The sequence below is a fragment of the Oncorhynchus nerka genome, linkage group LG20 (genome assembly GCF_034236695.1).
Source record: "Oncorhynchus nerka isolate Pitt River linkage group LG20, Oner_Uvic_2.0, whole genome shotgun sequence".
NCBI lineage: Eukaryota > Metazoa > Chordata > Actinopteri > Salmoniformes > Salmonidae > Oncorhynchus > Oncorhynchus nerka.
Window position 1 is genome coordinate 23,792,235 of NC_088415.1, and position 15,241 is coordinate 23,807,475.

Below are 15,241 nucleotides of genomic sequence, written 5' to 3' on the forward strand. Positions count from 1 at the left end.
TGCAGCAGGTAAAATGGGGACTTCTTGCATCGTATCACTGTGAAAATTGTCATGATGCGTTTTGAGGGCAAATAGGAAAGACTGAAGAGATAGGAATGACAGCATCCCCTGCTTCAATCTCCCATAATCCTTTATTCTAGTTAGCCCTGAGTTTAGCCTTATTACACACATAACCACAATATTATCTTCTCTCTATAGAAATATATGTTGAGATTCTGTTCCTTGTTTCCTTCATATCGATGTTGTGTATTGTCACACTAGAAAGTGTGATGGCTGTTGGACTCAGGCAGGGTCTCACTGAGAACTATCTGTCTGTGAGAGCCATGGATACATATATCACTGATGTTTTTCAGATCAGTCTCTCTCTCTGTGAAGTTTCTTTGTTGGTGAGGGTTTTTCTCCCTCTGTGCAACCTGGTCTCAGAGCATTTTGTATTATTCTGTACGTAAAATCGAGACACTCCATTTAATTTATTATGTTATGTATTTATTTGTGGATGTCCATCAATAATTTTGTATGATATGTTACAAATTACAATCCGTATTAAATGGAACAAATTTGCAAAACGTACTATATGTCCCGAATTCGCAAAACATACTACATTTTATGAATTTGCTAAACTTATGATATGTTACAAATTCTAGCTAGGTGGCTAACATTAGCTAGCTGGCTAATGTTAGCTAGGCTAGGTGTTAGCTAAAAGGGTTAGGGGAAGGGTTAGCTAACCTGCTAAGTAGTTGCAATGTAGCTAAAAAGTAGTAAGTAGTTGAAAAGTTGCTAATTAGCTAAAATTGTCCTTGATGAGATTCGAATTTGCAACCTGTGGGTTGCTAGACGTTCGCGTTACATGCCCATCCAGCAACCCCGACCAACCACCCTACTTTCGTTTTTGTCTTAAGTAGCCATACCAAACGTAACATATCATACTACTTCGAGTGATTCAGATTTACTTTACTATGTTACGTAAAGTCAATGGGACCAGGCTGCTCTATCTCTACGAAAGCTGTAGATGTCAGTGATGATGTTAGTTCAGTGCAGGCTCTCTGTATGTGACTGAGGCTAGTCTTCATGAGTGATGATGGTGTTTCCAACCTGTCTCTCACTGTGTGAATGCTCTGTAGGTGAGTGATGTTTCTAGAGTGTGGGGTCCGGCTATGAAACATCTATAAAAGTGAACGATGGTGATGCTTCAGTGTGGCCTCTGTCTCTGTGAATGTTGTACGAGGAGAGATGCGTCAAGCTCTCTCTCTCTGGGCTGCTGTTGTGTTGTTGTGCTACGATGTTCATAAACTGTGCCAGTCCCCATTAGCATCCCATTAGAACACAGCAGGATCACCAATAACTCAAAGTCCCTGTCTCAGCACTATACCTTCATTAATACGGTCATACTTTGTGGGTCTTAGAGCCATCACGCATGGCAAGATTATGAGGGAATGCTGATGGTCATATTCATTATCTCTGAGTAATATTCCTGTGTAGAAGAAATGGTGTGTGCATACAAATGGATGATATTGACAAGGCACATGTGGTACATGTATGATGCCTTTGGAGTGACTGTCCTTTCCTATCCAACACAGTGGCATAGCAAAGAGTGCAGCACAGTAGCAGGAATATATAGGATATTTTGTGGCTAAAATGGTTGACTCTGTTGTGGTTCAGATGTGTCCAGAGGGGTGAGCTGAGGTGCTACTGTTTCATTCCACATCCACAATAGGCTTGTCTGTAGACCTACCCATGATATACAATGCACAAAGGAATGATCTTCCTTAGTCTATTATAAGGTGTTTATTTCATTCATGTTTTCACATGGTTTTAGGCAAATTCACGTTCTTGTATTTGACCCAGATTTCTGACTTGAGCCCCCTGTTGATAAATGGAATATTCTGTTGCACACCTACCTGCATAACAACATCTCTATTAAAACAAGACAGTCAACACTGCCCTCTGCTGACTGACTGTATGTAGTTTATATAGCTTCATAGGCCCACAATCACGTATGATATAATTAAATATATTGTAAACTCTATATTTTTAAACCTTTTTTTTTTCTTCAAAATGCTATTTGGTAAAATGCTGTTAGTCAATGAGTAGGACAATGTATACATTCATCCATTAGAGGACATTGACTATTTGGTAAAATGCTGTTAGTCAATGAGTAGGACAATGTATACATTCATCCATTAGAGGACATTGACTATTTGGTAAAATGCTGTTAGTCAATGAGTAGGACAATGTATACATTCATCCATTAGAGGACATTGACATTTAACTGTACAATTTGGAGGGAGTTAGCTGACATTTTGAATGGACCGTGTCAGATAAGATAATATAAAATTGGACAAAACCCTTGTCAGTTAAATGTGTATTAGTGACACACACAGACATACACATGCACGTGCTCACTCACAAACACATGCACACCAGTGGAGGCTGCTGAAAGGAGGATGACTCACAATAGTGTCTGGAACTGAGTAAACGGCATGGCATCCAACACATGGAATCCAGCCATTCCCGTGAGCCCATCCTCCCCAATTAACCTCCTCTGATGCACACGTCTATATCCCACAGACCCCTCCCACTCCACAACACACAAACACACACCTGTGTGAATTACCCTGCCTCCCACTCGTGCCCCCGCCCCATCTCACCTCCCTGAACCCCATGCTCTGTTCAGTTACCCACCCTCTGCCCACTCCTGTCCCAAAGCCCCCTTTTGCTCTGGTCTGCCTTCCCTGGCCCTCTCCTTTGCCCCTCTGGTCACAGTTTAATGGTGGAATGTTGAGTGTCTCTAGCCGCCTCCCTGGAGATTAGGGTTCGCCATGCATTCCCCTTCACTTCATTCCATTCCAAAGTGTGCCCCCTAAGAGTTGGCTCATTTTTATCTGAGCCTGGTTATTGTTACACACACGCATACACACACAGATGCACGTGAGACACCAAGAGGGCTGGACAGGCAAGCAGGGTAGGGAGGGACCAGGCCCTGCCAGGCTCCAGTTATAAAACCCTCCCAGCATGGGGCCAGTGTCCTGCTCCTAGCTGTGGTCTAACTCCCTCCTCTCTGCCACTACACCCCACGGACAGACGGGCAGTGGCCAAGTCAAGCCGCCACCATGAACGACATCTACAAAGCAGCGGTATGTCCCCCTTCACTCCTACAACAGGGCACATTGTTTAGGGAGACAGTGAAAGTGTTTGTATTTGGTACGGAGCGTCATAATATAGGAATTGATTGAAATATGTTCAATTTGGGATTTTCAGTGATAGGTGAGACAAGTTTTTGGTTATGTGGTCTCTGCCAAGTTAAGTCAAAATTGTTGTCAGATTTCTGTGTAAAGTTTGGTTACTATATCAAATGAACACTTCAGGATTCACCATTGATTTTAATGAAAGGTGCCTGTAATACTTAGTTTTTAAAAAATATAGAGGGTAAAAATGTTTAGGATAAACAATTATTTCAAATGATATACATATGGATATTCCCCAGCAAAATGTCCAAGAATTGAGCAATTTGTAATTCTGATATTGCTCAGATAATTCAACTTCCATAACAAACTGTGTCTGTCAAACGAACACACACAACAACAGCTTTTGAGGAGTGAGGCGAGACGCCATACATCTAGATGCCGTGCCTCTTGAAGCCTATCAGGGTTGATAGGAGCACTCCAGGGCCAGAAGCAGGACAAGACCTTGGTCCACACTGTGGGTTAATTCATGACTACAAATGGAGCAGTCCCACTTTTCATAGGCTAATTTAGGCCAGTTGCTCAGACTCCTCCATGTGTGTTTCTGTGATGTCAGAGGAGGGCTTCAGGTCTAGATACCCCCCCCCCCCATTATCTGTGTGAGGCGCTGGCAGGGCTTTATGTTTATCTGCCTAGCTATCCCTGCCTGTTGCCAGGTGGCTGGTGGCCTGGACTACTACGCATGTCTCAGCTGGAAATTACAGCTAGAGGAGTCGAACTTAAGTGATTTACACTGGAATGTGTGTGTGTGTATCGATGTTTGGATGGACATTGTTCAGAGTGTGTGTTTCATTTGTGGTGGACGACAGACAATGAACTCTTACATAAGCAGCTGTCGCCCTCTCACATTTGTGGTAGCTTTTCCAGGATGGATGACCAAGTGTGAAGGACCAAACAAAACTGTACCTTTGGTGGGTGAATAAGCTATGTGTAAACTACAGAAACATTTGAGGTGAACTGTTCCAGAGAATGGGTTCTGCGCTCTGGAGTTTACTGGAAGTCCTCTGAACGATTCTTTTCATACACTAGATTTCTCTATCAACTGTTTATGATTTAGGACGGGACCTTTCTCACAGAGTAATCTGAAAACTCCACAAAAAAACATTCAAATTAATGGAAGAACATAGGTAATAGAGGTATCATATACATGTTATTGCAAGAATGAAAAATAAGACATTATGCAGTAAAAACAGTAAATCGACGTTATGATTTGGGTTTGTAAAAGTAATGTACAACTGTAGTTAAAGAATGGATTCCATAAAATACATTGATTCAATTGCTTCTGAAAACGTTCCATTTCTTAAATAGGTAGAGCAGCTGACAGACGAGCAGAAAAACGGTATGTAAAATGTATTCATTTGTATTTCATTATGGTTTGCTAATCTATGTGGGATATATCCTCAAGTTTCGCTCAATTGAATCACATCTAAAACAATATTAAGCTTAAAAATGTGTACCATTCTCTCCTTCAGGCCAAAATTAAAAGTAAACGTTAGATTTCTCAGGAGGATTAAATAAGATGATTGACTGAGAAACAATTTTTTACACTACAGTAGCCCACACATTGACCTGGTCATGGAAACAGAGGGGTGGAAAAGAATTAGAAATATGGTCCTGTGCTGTGCTGTGTGTTCCAGAGTTCAAGGCGGCCTTTGACATCTTTATCCAGGATGCGGAGGACGGCTGCATCAGTACCAAGGAGCTGGGCAAGGTGATGAGGATGCTGGGGCAGAACCCCACCCCCGAGGAGCTGCAGGAGATGATCGATGAGGTGGATGAAGATGGTAAACACACACACATGAAAGAGAGACTCAAATGATCACAATAGGCACATTTATTTCCCATCAATAGTTCCCATAATGATTCACGTATGAGAGTATTTGGTGAGCTCATCAGACGTGGACAAGAATGGTACACAACAAAGACAAGCACTAGTGGTCTGCTCATCAAAAGGCCAATTCATGCCTCAGCAGGGACAGTTGTACACTGTTCTTTGTAAGACCGTAAACACACGAATGAAAAACATCACATGGCTGAGTAGAGTATCTCGTGACATGTAACTGCTACAGATGTAGGATCTTAATTTGACCTATATTGTCACAGCAAAATAATCAAAAGTAAAATCAAATCAAATTTTATTAGTCAAATGCGCCGAATACAACAGGTGTAGGAGAACTTACAGTGAAATGCTTTCTTACGAGCCCCTAAACGAACAAGAATAAGATACAAGAGTAACAAGTAATTAAAAGAAGCAGTAAAAAAATAATACATACAGGGGGGTGCCGGTACAGAGTCAATGTGCTGGGGCACCGGTTAGTTGAGGTAGTATGTACATGTAGGTAGAGTTAATTAAAGTGACTATGCATAGATGATAACAGAGAGTGGCAGTGGTGTGGAGAGGGGAGGGGGGGCAATGTGAATAGTCTGGGTAGCCATTTGACTAGATGTTCAGGAGTCTTATGGCTTGGGTGTAGAAGCTGTTTAGAAGCCTCTTGGACCTAGACTTGGCGCTCCATTACCGCTTGCCGTGTGGTAGCAGAGTGAGCGGTTTATGACTGGGGTGGCTGGAGTCTTTAACAATTTTCAGGGCCTTCCTCTGACACCGCCTGGTATAGAGGTCCTGGATGGCAGGAAGCTTGATGTACTTGGCCGTTTGCACTACCCTCTGTAGTGCCTTGCGGTCGGAGGCCGAGCAGTTGCCATACCTGGCAGTGATGCAACCAGTCGGGATGCTCTCGATGGTGCAGCTGTAGAAAGTTTTGAGGATCTGAGGACTTTGTCGTGCCCTCTTCAAGACTGTCATGGTGTACTTGGACCATGTTAGTTTGTTGGTAATGTGGACACCAAATAACTTTGGCTCTCAACCTGCTCCACTGCAGCCCAGTCGATGAGAATGTGAGTGTGCTCGGTCCTCTTTTTCCTGTAGTCCACAATAATCTCCTTTTGCCTTGATAACGTTGAGGGAGAGGTTGTCGTCCTGGCATCACACGGCCAGGCCTCTGACCTCCTCCCTATAGGCTGTCTCATTACTGTCGGTGATCAGGCCTACCACTGTTGTGTCATCGGCAAATTTAATGATGGAGTCGTGCCTGGCCGTGCAGTCATGAGTGAACAGGGAGTACAGGAGGGGGCTAGGCAAGCACCCCTGAGGGGCACCTGTGTTGAGGATCAGCGTGGTGGATGTGTTGTTACCTACCCTTACCAACTGGGGGCGGCCCGTCAGGAAGTCCAGGATCCCGTTGCAGAGGGAGGTGTTTAGTCCCAGGGTCCTTAGCTTATTGATGAGCTTTGAGGGCACTATGGTGTTGAACGCTGTCAATGAATAGCATTCTCACATAGGTGTTCCTTCTGTCCAGATGGGAAAGGGCAGTGTGGAGTGCAATAGAGACTGCATCATCTGTGGATCTGTTGGGGCGGTATGCAAATTGTAGTGGATCTAGGGTTTCTGGGATGATGGTGTTGAGGTGAGACATGACCAGCCTTTCAAACCACTTCAAAGCACGTGAATGCTACGGGTCGGTAGTCATTTAGGCAGGTTACCTTAGTGTTCTTGGGCACAGGCACTATGGTGGTCTGCTTGAAACATGTTGGTATTACAGACTCGGACAGGGAGAGGTTGAAAATGTCAGTGAAGACACTTGCTAGTTGGTCAGCGCATGCTCACAGTACACATCCTGGTAATCGTCTGGCACTCACTCACATCGGCTGCGGAGAGCGTGATCACAGTCTTCCGGTACAGCTGGTGCTCTCATGCATGTTTCAGTGTTATTTGCTTCGAAACGAGCATAGAAGTAGTTTAGCTCATACGGTAGGCTCCTAGTCCTGCAGCAACAGGATTATAACGTTTAGTCCATAATAATGCTTGATCAGTGGTTAGGCTATTAGCTGGCCAAAAGTAGGCTACATGAAAAGTGCAATACGGTTAATATAACCATGTGTTGGTGAGGGTTTTCAGTGAATTCATGTAAATCCCAAAGCTCATATGCATTTCCTGCGGTGCAGGAAAATTCTCAGCAAAAAAAGAGTAATCAAATGAAGGTCTATATATCAAAGACAGGCTCCTTGACCCAAAACGTTGTGCGACATCATCCTGTTGCTGTGTCTTTGCAGGCAGTGGAACTGTGGACTTTGATGAGTTCCTGGTGATGATGGTGAGGTGCATGAAGGACGACAGCAAAGGGAAAACAGAGGAGGAACTGGCAGATCTCTTCTGCATGTTTGACAAGTATGTTTATCCTCATAAGTACATGAGGAGACTCATAAGGGGGATGAACTCTGGAAAAGTAACTCTTCATAGTCTTACCCAACTAACCCACAGTTTATGGATGGATTATAGCGTATTATATTTATACAGTGCTTTTCACCAGGACTAACATGTTCAATACTCTATAGGAGTACCTTACCCTGCTATCACCAATGTGCAGAACCCACATGGTTGATATATGGCAGCACTCACTTCACAGACTCCAGCTGAACATTTAAGATTTTTATATCCAAAAAAGAGAAATTTTGCCTTAGATGATTCTTGATAACTACACATTTTTTGTAAATCAGATTTATTGGATCAGTTGGTGCAATTCTACCACCAGGATAGAGATACACATGAATGTACACTATAGTTGTAGCTTGTTGTGACAGTTAGTTTCTCTTTTAGCCTACTTGTCATTGGCAACTATGAAGCCTTTTAAATACAGAAACAGTCATGTAGCCAGGTAAATAAATATATAATAATAATAATCATTTGTGCCATTTAGCAGACACTTTTATCCAAAGTGACTTACATTCATGCGTGCATGCATTTTTGTATGGGTGGTCCCAGCAGGAACAGATTTGTAAAGCAGTGTAAATAATCCTCTTCTCCTATGCCCCCAGGAATGCGGACGGCTATATAGACCTGCAGGAGCTGAAGGTAATGCTGGAGGCCACAGGGGAGGCCATCACTGAGGACGACATTGAGGAGCTCATGAAGGACGGAGACAAGAACAACGATGGGAAAATCGACTACGACGGTGAGGTTTTGACAATGACATACTATGGAGACAGAAGCATTCCTTCCTCTGATCTTGCATTCATGATAATGACGCAATTGAAAACATGGATATTTCACTGCTGGAAAGGAAATTGTCAATATAAATGATGCATGGTAACATATTATTCACAAGTAAAGCAGTGTAGTGACCAAAGTGAGTAAATCGTTTTTTCTTTGTGTTCAATTAAGATTGTAGTTGACTAAATGACTCCCCTTCCCCTCCCCCCTTCATTCCAGAGTTTTTAGAGTTCATGAAAGGAGTAGAATAAAGAACATCAATAGACGACAGAGTCCCCTGGCCCTTGATGATATTTTTGCGTTTCACATCAACATCACAGACATCTGTTGACAACCGGAGGCTGACTTTTGGATGTCATCGGCAGAACTTCTGAACGACTTGCACGATTTAGTTGAATAATCAATCTATCTAATTGCTTACGTATTTTTAGAACGACCATTTCTTGCATTGTTTTCAATACAGTTTGTAACTCGTTTTGGTGTCCATAGACTGCATTTGTTTAAATGTAAGCAGCCGAAAAGAATAACATAACTCGCATATCACTTCAGTTTGGCTACTTGAACCATGTATCACTGTTTTATTTCAAATGCCATGTGCACAGTTTACACATCTCTTCTTTTTCAAAGCTGTTGACGTTGTGTTGCCGGACAGAATGCTGTTTGAAATGCATCCTATTAGTCATAGGACAGTGCATCTGTTCGTAGAAGTCCCTGTAATTAGACTCAGCCCATTAGTAGTCTAAGCCTACATTTAAATGTACATGTATGTAGTTCTGTCCTTGAGATGTTCTTGTCTATTAATGTTCTGTATTATGTCATGTCTCATGTTTTGTGTGGACCTCAGGAAGAGTAGCTGCCGCTATCGCAACTACTAACGGGGATCCAATCAAATACATCAACACCGATACCAAATGTGATGTAGCCACAGTGCAGACAAGGTATAATGCAATGGTTGTATGTTTAACATATTCTCTCAGGGCTAGTTACTCTGCTGGAAAGCCTGTGTTGGATGTACCTACCATACATATGCCAAGAATGTACACTCAAGTAATAAATGAGTTAGCCAAAGCAACATCTGGTTTGTCTGATATCATATTAGTTTGAAAGTGTTTGTTTCAATGGAGAGTTTTGGGCTGTCGAGCTTTACTTTAAAAAGTATACAATGGGCTAACGCTCAATAAGGTCATATATTTAGTTGGTAAGAATCTTTCATCATAACCTGTGAACTTTTTACTCCAACACTCCCTTCTGATGTATTCACATCGCTCTTCAATTGATTTCACTGTACATTTTGATGCCACACATAGGATCTTCTCTGCAGGGTTTATGTGGCAGGTTGAACATATTCCAGCAGTCATATGGTCGGAGGGCCAGTATCTAGTTACACAACGTAACAATACACGCTATTTGTGTCTGTTCACAATACACTATCAAACAGCTCCTTACCTGCAGCTCTTCTGATGTCAAATACCTCCTCTCTTGTCCATGCAATAAGCAGAATCTGGACAAAACCAGTCGCCCGATAAGAACACATATTATAGAACACAGGACTGCTGTAAGGAGAAATGAACCTAAGTCCCCTAACGCACGTCATTTCTCCGAGGCCGGTCACCCCGTCTCCTCCATATCCTTCTGTGCTATACAGCAGATAAAAAGGTTCACGCAGGGGTGTTCATCTTGAATGAAGTCTTCTCCAGACAGAATGTAGGTGGATGTTCTATTTAAAAACTCTCCATCAGGCATGAATGAAGAATGAAGAATGGTTATTGAAGTGTTTTCTGTTACTGGTATCTTGCCTCTTATTTGTGTTTGATACACTCACCTAGTGGTGTTGTGTGTATATATATATATTTTCATATATAATCTAGATCAGGCATTCTATTTGGGTGTTTATATAAGTTTATGAAGGGGAAGCTCCAGAAGAAACGGATCAGGGTAGTATTGAAGCTGAGCCCACTTACTCACATAGGCAGGAGCTGCTTTCAGAAGCTCAACTGGCTGCCTGTAGAGGCTGGGGTGTCCCAGATTAGACTGGGTTTGGTTTACAGGAGTATTTACGGTTCTGCGCAAAGACATCTAACGGATTACTTTCCCCATGTTAGGGATGCACACAATCACAGCACCAGATCAGGTGTAGCTGATGTGTGCTTCTACAGGTTCAGGAGTAATGCTGGGAAAGGTACTATCTTGTAAACTGGAGCCTCAGAGTGGAATGATTTGCCTTTTCCCATAAAACAACGTCCTCTCTGGGCAGCTTTAAAATAAAGAAAAAACTGATGTCTGCTGTGCCCATATGAATGTCCCCTATGATGTAACCGCAATGATGAGATATATGTTCTTCTAGTATGTTTGTGTTTTATTAACCTCGCTGTCATACTGTCATCTTATTTCAAGAAGACCACAATGTAAATAAGTCCCAGGCTGTGGTCCAAACACTTAAAAGACACACCCTATCCCCTCAGCCCTCAAATTAAGTGGGCACTTCTGATGACGTGTCATGATGTCTGACGAGTATAAACTTGCAGGGCAAGGGACGAGGAAGGAAGGAATGATTGTGGATCACGCTTGGCCGGAAATTCATCACTCGTTCATCCTGCGATGATTGTGTTTTCAGACACCCATAGCTTGTGGGTGCTTTATATTTACTACAGTTAATTATGAGTGCATGTCTGCTTACAGTGGCTTGGGAAAGTATTCACCCACCTTGGCATTCTCCTATTTTGTTGCCTTACAACATTTAAATAGATTTTTGGGGGGTTTGTATCATTTGATTTACACAACATGCCTACCACTTTGAAGATTGTGAAACAAACAAGAAATAAGACAGAAGACTCGAGCGTGCATAACTATCGCCCCCAGAGTCAATAATTTGTAGAGCCACCTTTTGCAGCAATTACAGCTGCAAGTCTGGGGTATGTCTCTATAAGCTTGGCACATCTAGCCACCGGGATTTCTGCCCATCATTCAAGGCAAAACTGTTCCAGCTCCTTGTTCCAGTTCAATGGAGTGTTGGGTTCTACTGGTGTACAGCAATCTTTAAGTCATACCACATATTCTCAATTAGATTGAGGTCTGGTCTTTGACTAGGCCATTCCAAGACAATTAAATGTTTCCCTTTAAACCACTTGAGTGTTGCTTTAGCAGTATTCTTAGGGTCATTGTCCACAGCATGATGCTGCCACCACCATGCTGTGGGGATGGTATTCTCAGGGTGATGCGAGGTGTTGAGTTTGCACCAGACATAGGGTTTTCCCTGATGGCCAAAAAGCTCAATTTTAGTCTCATCTGAACAGAGTACCTTCTTCCATATGTTTGGGGAGTCTCCCACGTGGCTTTTGGTGAAAACCAAATGTGTTTGCTTATTTTTTTCTTTAAGCAATTGCTTTTTTTCTGGACACTCTTCCGTAAAGCCCAGCTCTGTGGATTGTAAGGCTTAAAGTGGTCCTATGGACAGATACTCCAATCTCCGCTGTGGAGGTTGGCAGCTCCGTTAGGGTTATCTTTGGTCTCTTTGTTGCCTCTCTGATTAATGCCCTCCTTGCCTGGTCCATAAGTTTTGGTGGGACGGCCCTCGCTTGACAGGTTTGTTGTGGTGCTATATTCTTTCCATTTTTTAATAATCGATTTAATGGTGCTCCGTGGGATGTTCAACATTTCGGATATATTGTTTTATAACTCAACCCTGATCTGTACTTATCCACAACTTTGTCCCTGACCTGTTTGGAGAGCTCCTTGGTCTTCATGGTTCCGCTTGCTTGGTGGTGCCCCTTGCTTAGTGGTGTTGCAGACTCTGGGGCCTTTCAGAACATGTGTATATATACTGAGATCATGTGACACTTAAATAAAGTCCACCTGTGTGCAATCTAACTAATTATGTGACTTCTGAAGGTAATTGGTAACACCAGATCTTATTTAGGGGCTTCATAGCAAAGGAGGTTAAAACAGACGCAGCAGCACTTTTCAGATTTACATTTATTTATAAGTAATTTTTTTCATTTCACTTCACCAATTTGGAATATTTTGTGTATGTCCATTACATGAAATCCAAGTAAAAATCCATTTAAATTACAGGTTGTAATTAACTAAATAAACTAACATTAAACTAAACAAAAACGACAATTGTACTAGGTACTGATTTATATATTTTCTGATGTATTTTCTTGCCCGATCATGTGACACATGCAATTATCATTGGCATAGAAACCAGGTGTGTGCAGACAATTAACACAGATGATGGCAATCACTTGACTATCAAGTTAACAATCAAATGCCTTTAGCCCTTATGAGGCAGAGGACCAGTCCAGAGAAGAAGATGCTCTATACTTAAGCCTGTGAGACATTGTGTTAGTGTACTATACTGACATCAAGTGTTCTCATTGTCTTGGATTGGATATTTCAGTTCAATAGAGTGTTGAAAATATTGGGGTACTGTTTAAGGAGCAAGGAATTTCCTTTTCAGAAAATGTAAGACCCTACTAACTGAATAACTATAAATAGATTTTCAGATTGCTGTAGTCACAATCATTGACATGCACTAACTTCAAATTCATCTATAGATATTGCCTCTCTAATTTGTATTAATTGTGGGCAAAACCTGTCCTGGTGAATACACATGCGACAGACATGCTTTTTAAATGCTCAGAAGATCAACATCGTGCGGTTATCTTTCTTACCACTAAGTGTCAGTAGAAAGACATTCAATCACTGAGAGGCCATAATCATCATTGATGGAAGACGGCATGTCAGTCCCCGAGTGTAATGATATCCAATTACTATATCATAATACACAATGATGTTATTTGACTTTGTTAAAAACAAGTGTAACCGCTCTAGAACTGTAATACAAACCTCAGACATGAACATGTGAGCTACAATGAGGTCAAGGTGTAGGCCCTACTTTCAAAGAAAAGGATAGTAATTTCAAACACTTTAATAGAATATTAACGACAAAAAATATATATAAAATGTTCAATCTGTTTAAAGAGAAGAGAAGATTAAAACAAAGCCAGAATCAGGTCAGACTGAAGTCAATAAGATAGAGAATGTGAAGAATGATTGGATGGTGAGTCTGACAGACAGAAGGAAGTCATACAGACAGACACACTCTTACAATAGGTCTAAATTACTAAGATCTTACATTGACTTGAAGGCTGGATGAATGAAAGGCCCTAAGAAAGCTGTTTGGCAGCAGTAACCACTGGGGACATTTTCTTTCTGATATTACTGTAACTGTGGAGTATTCATACAAGGCCTGTGAGTAAGTCAGGGTGTGTGTGTGTGTGTGTGTGTGTGTGTGTGTGTGTGTGTGTTTAGAGTACAATAAAACTCATCGAAGCAGGAGGAATATGTGAAATACATTTCCGTTGCAATTTGTTTTTAAAAGCTCTGCTTTTTCACAGATTTAGCAATTTATAGAAACACAGCATTTGTATCTGAGGACCCTTGGCCATGCTGGTCGTGTGTGACTGTGAATGAATGGGTCTGGGTGTGGTGTAGAGGCAGTTGGCAGGGTTGGGGAGTGACTCAGACAGGCCCGATGACTCATTGAGACACACTGCAGTGTGGTTATATGTCTTAAAGAGCCATGTTGGGTAATATATCTGTGTTTCAGAGACACAGAGGATGTGTATGACCTGTTTTTCCTATTGTGCCTGATGCTTACACCCCTGTAACAATGACCTCTGACAGTGATCAATCAACATTATGTAATGTGTGTGCGTGTGTGTGTGGAATGCTGTTATCCAATTGGCTGTCATGGAGCTAGAGACTGACAGTGGTTGTGTCCAGAGTGTGTGCACACCATTGATCCACTGATTGATCCAATATCAATGATGATGATGCACGTCATCACATGGCACGTGTACGATCTAGGGAAAGGGTAACTAAATGATGGATCTATGAAAGCAATCCACATGATATAACAACTGTTTTATACAGATTGCTTTTTATAGCTAAAAAATTTCCTGCAAAACAGGAAATGCAAACTTGTAGTGTATTTTAGTTTTAAAAAGTATTCTAAGGTTTGTAATTTCCTCCTTGAAATTTTAGACTTAATTTGCCTAATGAAAAATGTATCAATCCCTACATAAATCTCAATTAATTATAATCCATATGATAATTCAAATTTCCTGTTGGAGCATAATTTTTTCCCTGGTGTATCAAAACTGGCTCAAGTTGTATATTTTATGATTTATTTCACAATGAATGAATTCATTTTCATTTCAAGAATGACTTGACATTTACATGTACAGTTGAAATCAGAAGTTTACATACACCTAAGCCAAATACATTTAAACTCACTTTTTCACAATTCATGACATTTAATCCTAGTAAAAAAATCCTGTTTTAGGTCAGTTAGGATCACCACTTTATTTTAAGAATGTGAAATTTCAGAATAATAGTAAGAGAGAATAATTTATTTCAGCTTTTATTTTTTTCATCACATCCCCAGAATTTTAAATACACTCAATTAGGATTTCGTAGCATTGCCTTTAAATTGTTTAACTTGGGTCAAACGTTTTGGGTAGCCTTCCACAAGCTTCCCACAATAAATTGGGTGAATTTTGGCCCATTCCTCCTGACAGAGCTGGTGTAACTGAGTCAGGTTTGTAGGCCTCCTTGCTCGCACATGCTTTTTCAGTTCTGCCCACAAATTTCTATAGGATTGAGATCAGGGCTATATGATGGCCACTCCATTACCTTGACTTTGTTGTCCTTAAGCCATTTTGCCACAACTTTGGAAGTATGCTTGGGGCCATTGTCCATTTGGAAGACCCATTTGTGACCAATCTTTAACCTCCTAGCTGATGTCTTGAGATGTTGCTTCAATATATCCACATCATTTTCCATCCTCATGATGCCCCCTATTTTGTGAAGTGCACCAGTTCCTCCTGTAGGAAAGGACCCCCACAACATGATGCTGCCACCCCCGTGCTTCACAGTTGTGATGGTG

At 41.5% G+C, this 15,241-nt stretch overlaps 1 protein-coding gene across 1 annotated transcript; it reads left to right on the forward strand.

Annotated features, from left to right (window-relative positions):
- Window positions 1-3,008: 3,008 nt before the first annotated feature.
- Window positions 3,009-9,361, forward strand: LOC115102100 (troponin C, slow skeletal and cardiac muscles-like). Its single transcript, XM_029621683.2, has 6 exons — window positions 3,009-3,134; window positions 4,551-4,581; window positions 4,880-5,026; window positions 7,353-7,467; window positions 8,115-8,251; window positions 8,509-9,361. The coding sequence occupies exons 1-6, from the start codon at window positions 3,111-3,113 to the stop codon at window positions 8,538-8,540; spliced, it is 486 nt and encodes a 161-aa protein (XP_029477543.1). The 5' UTR covers window positions 3,009-3,110; the 3' UTR covers window positions 8,541-9,361.
- The last annotated feature ends 5,880 nt before the right edge of the window (window positions 9,362-15,241 follow it).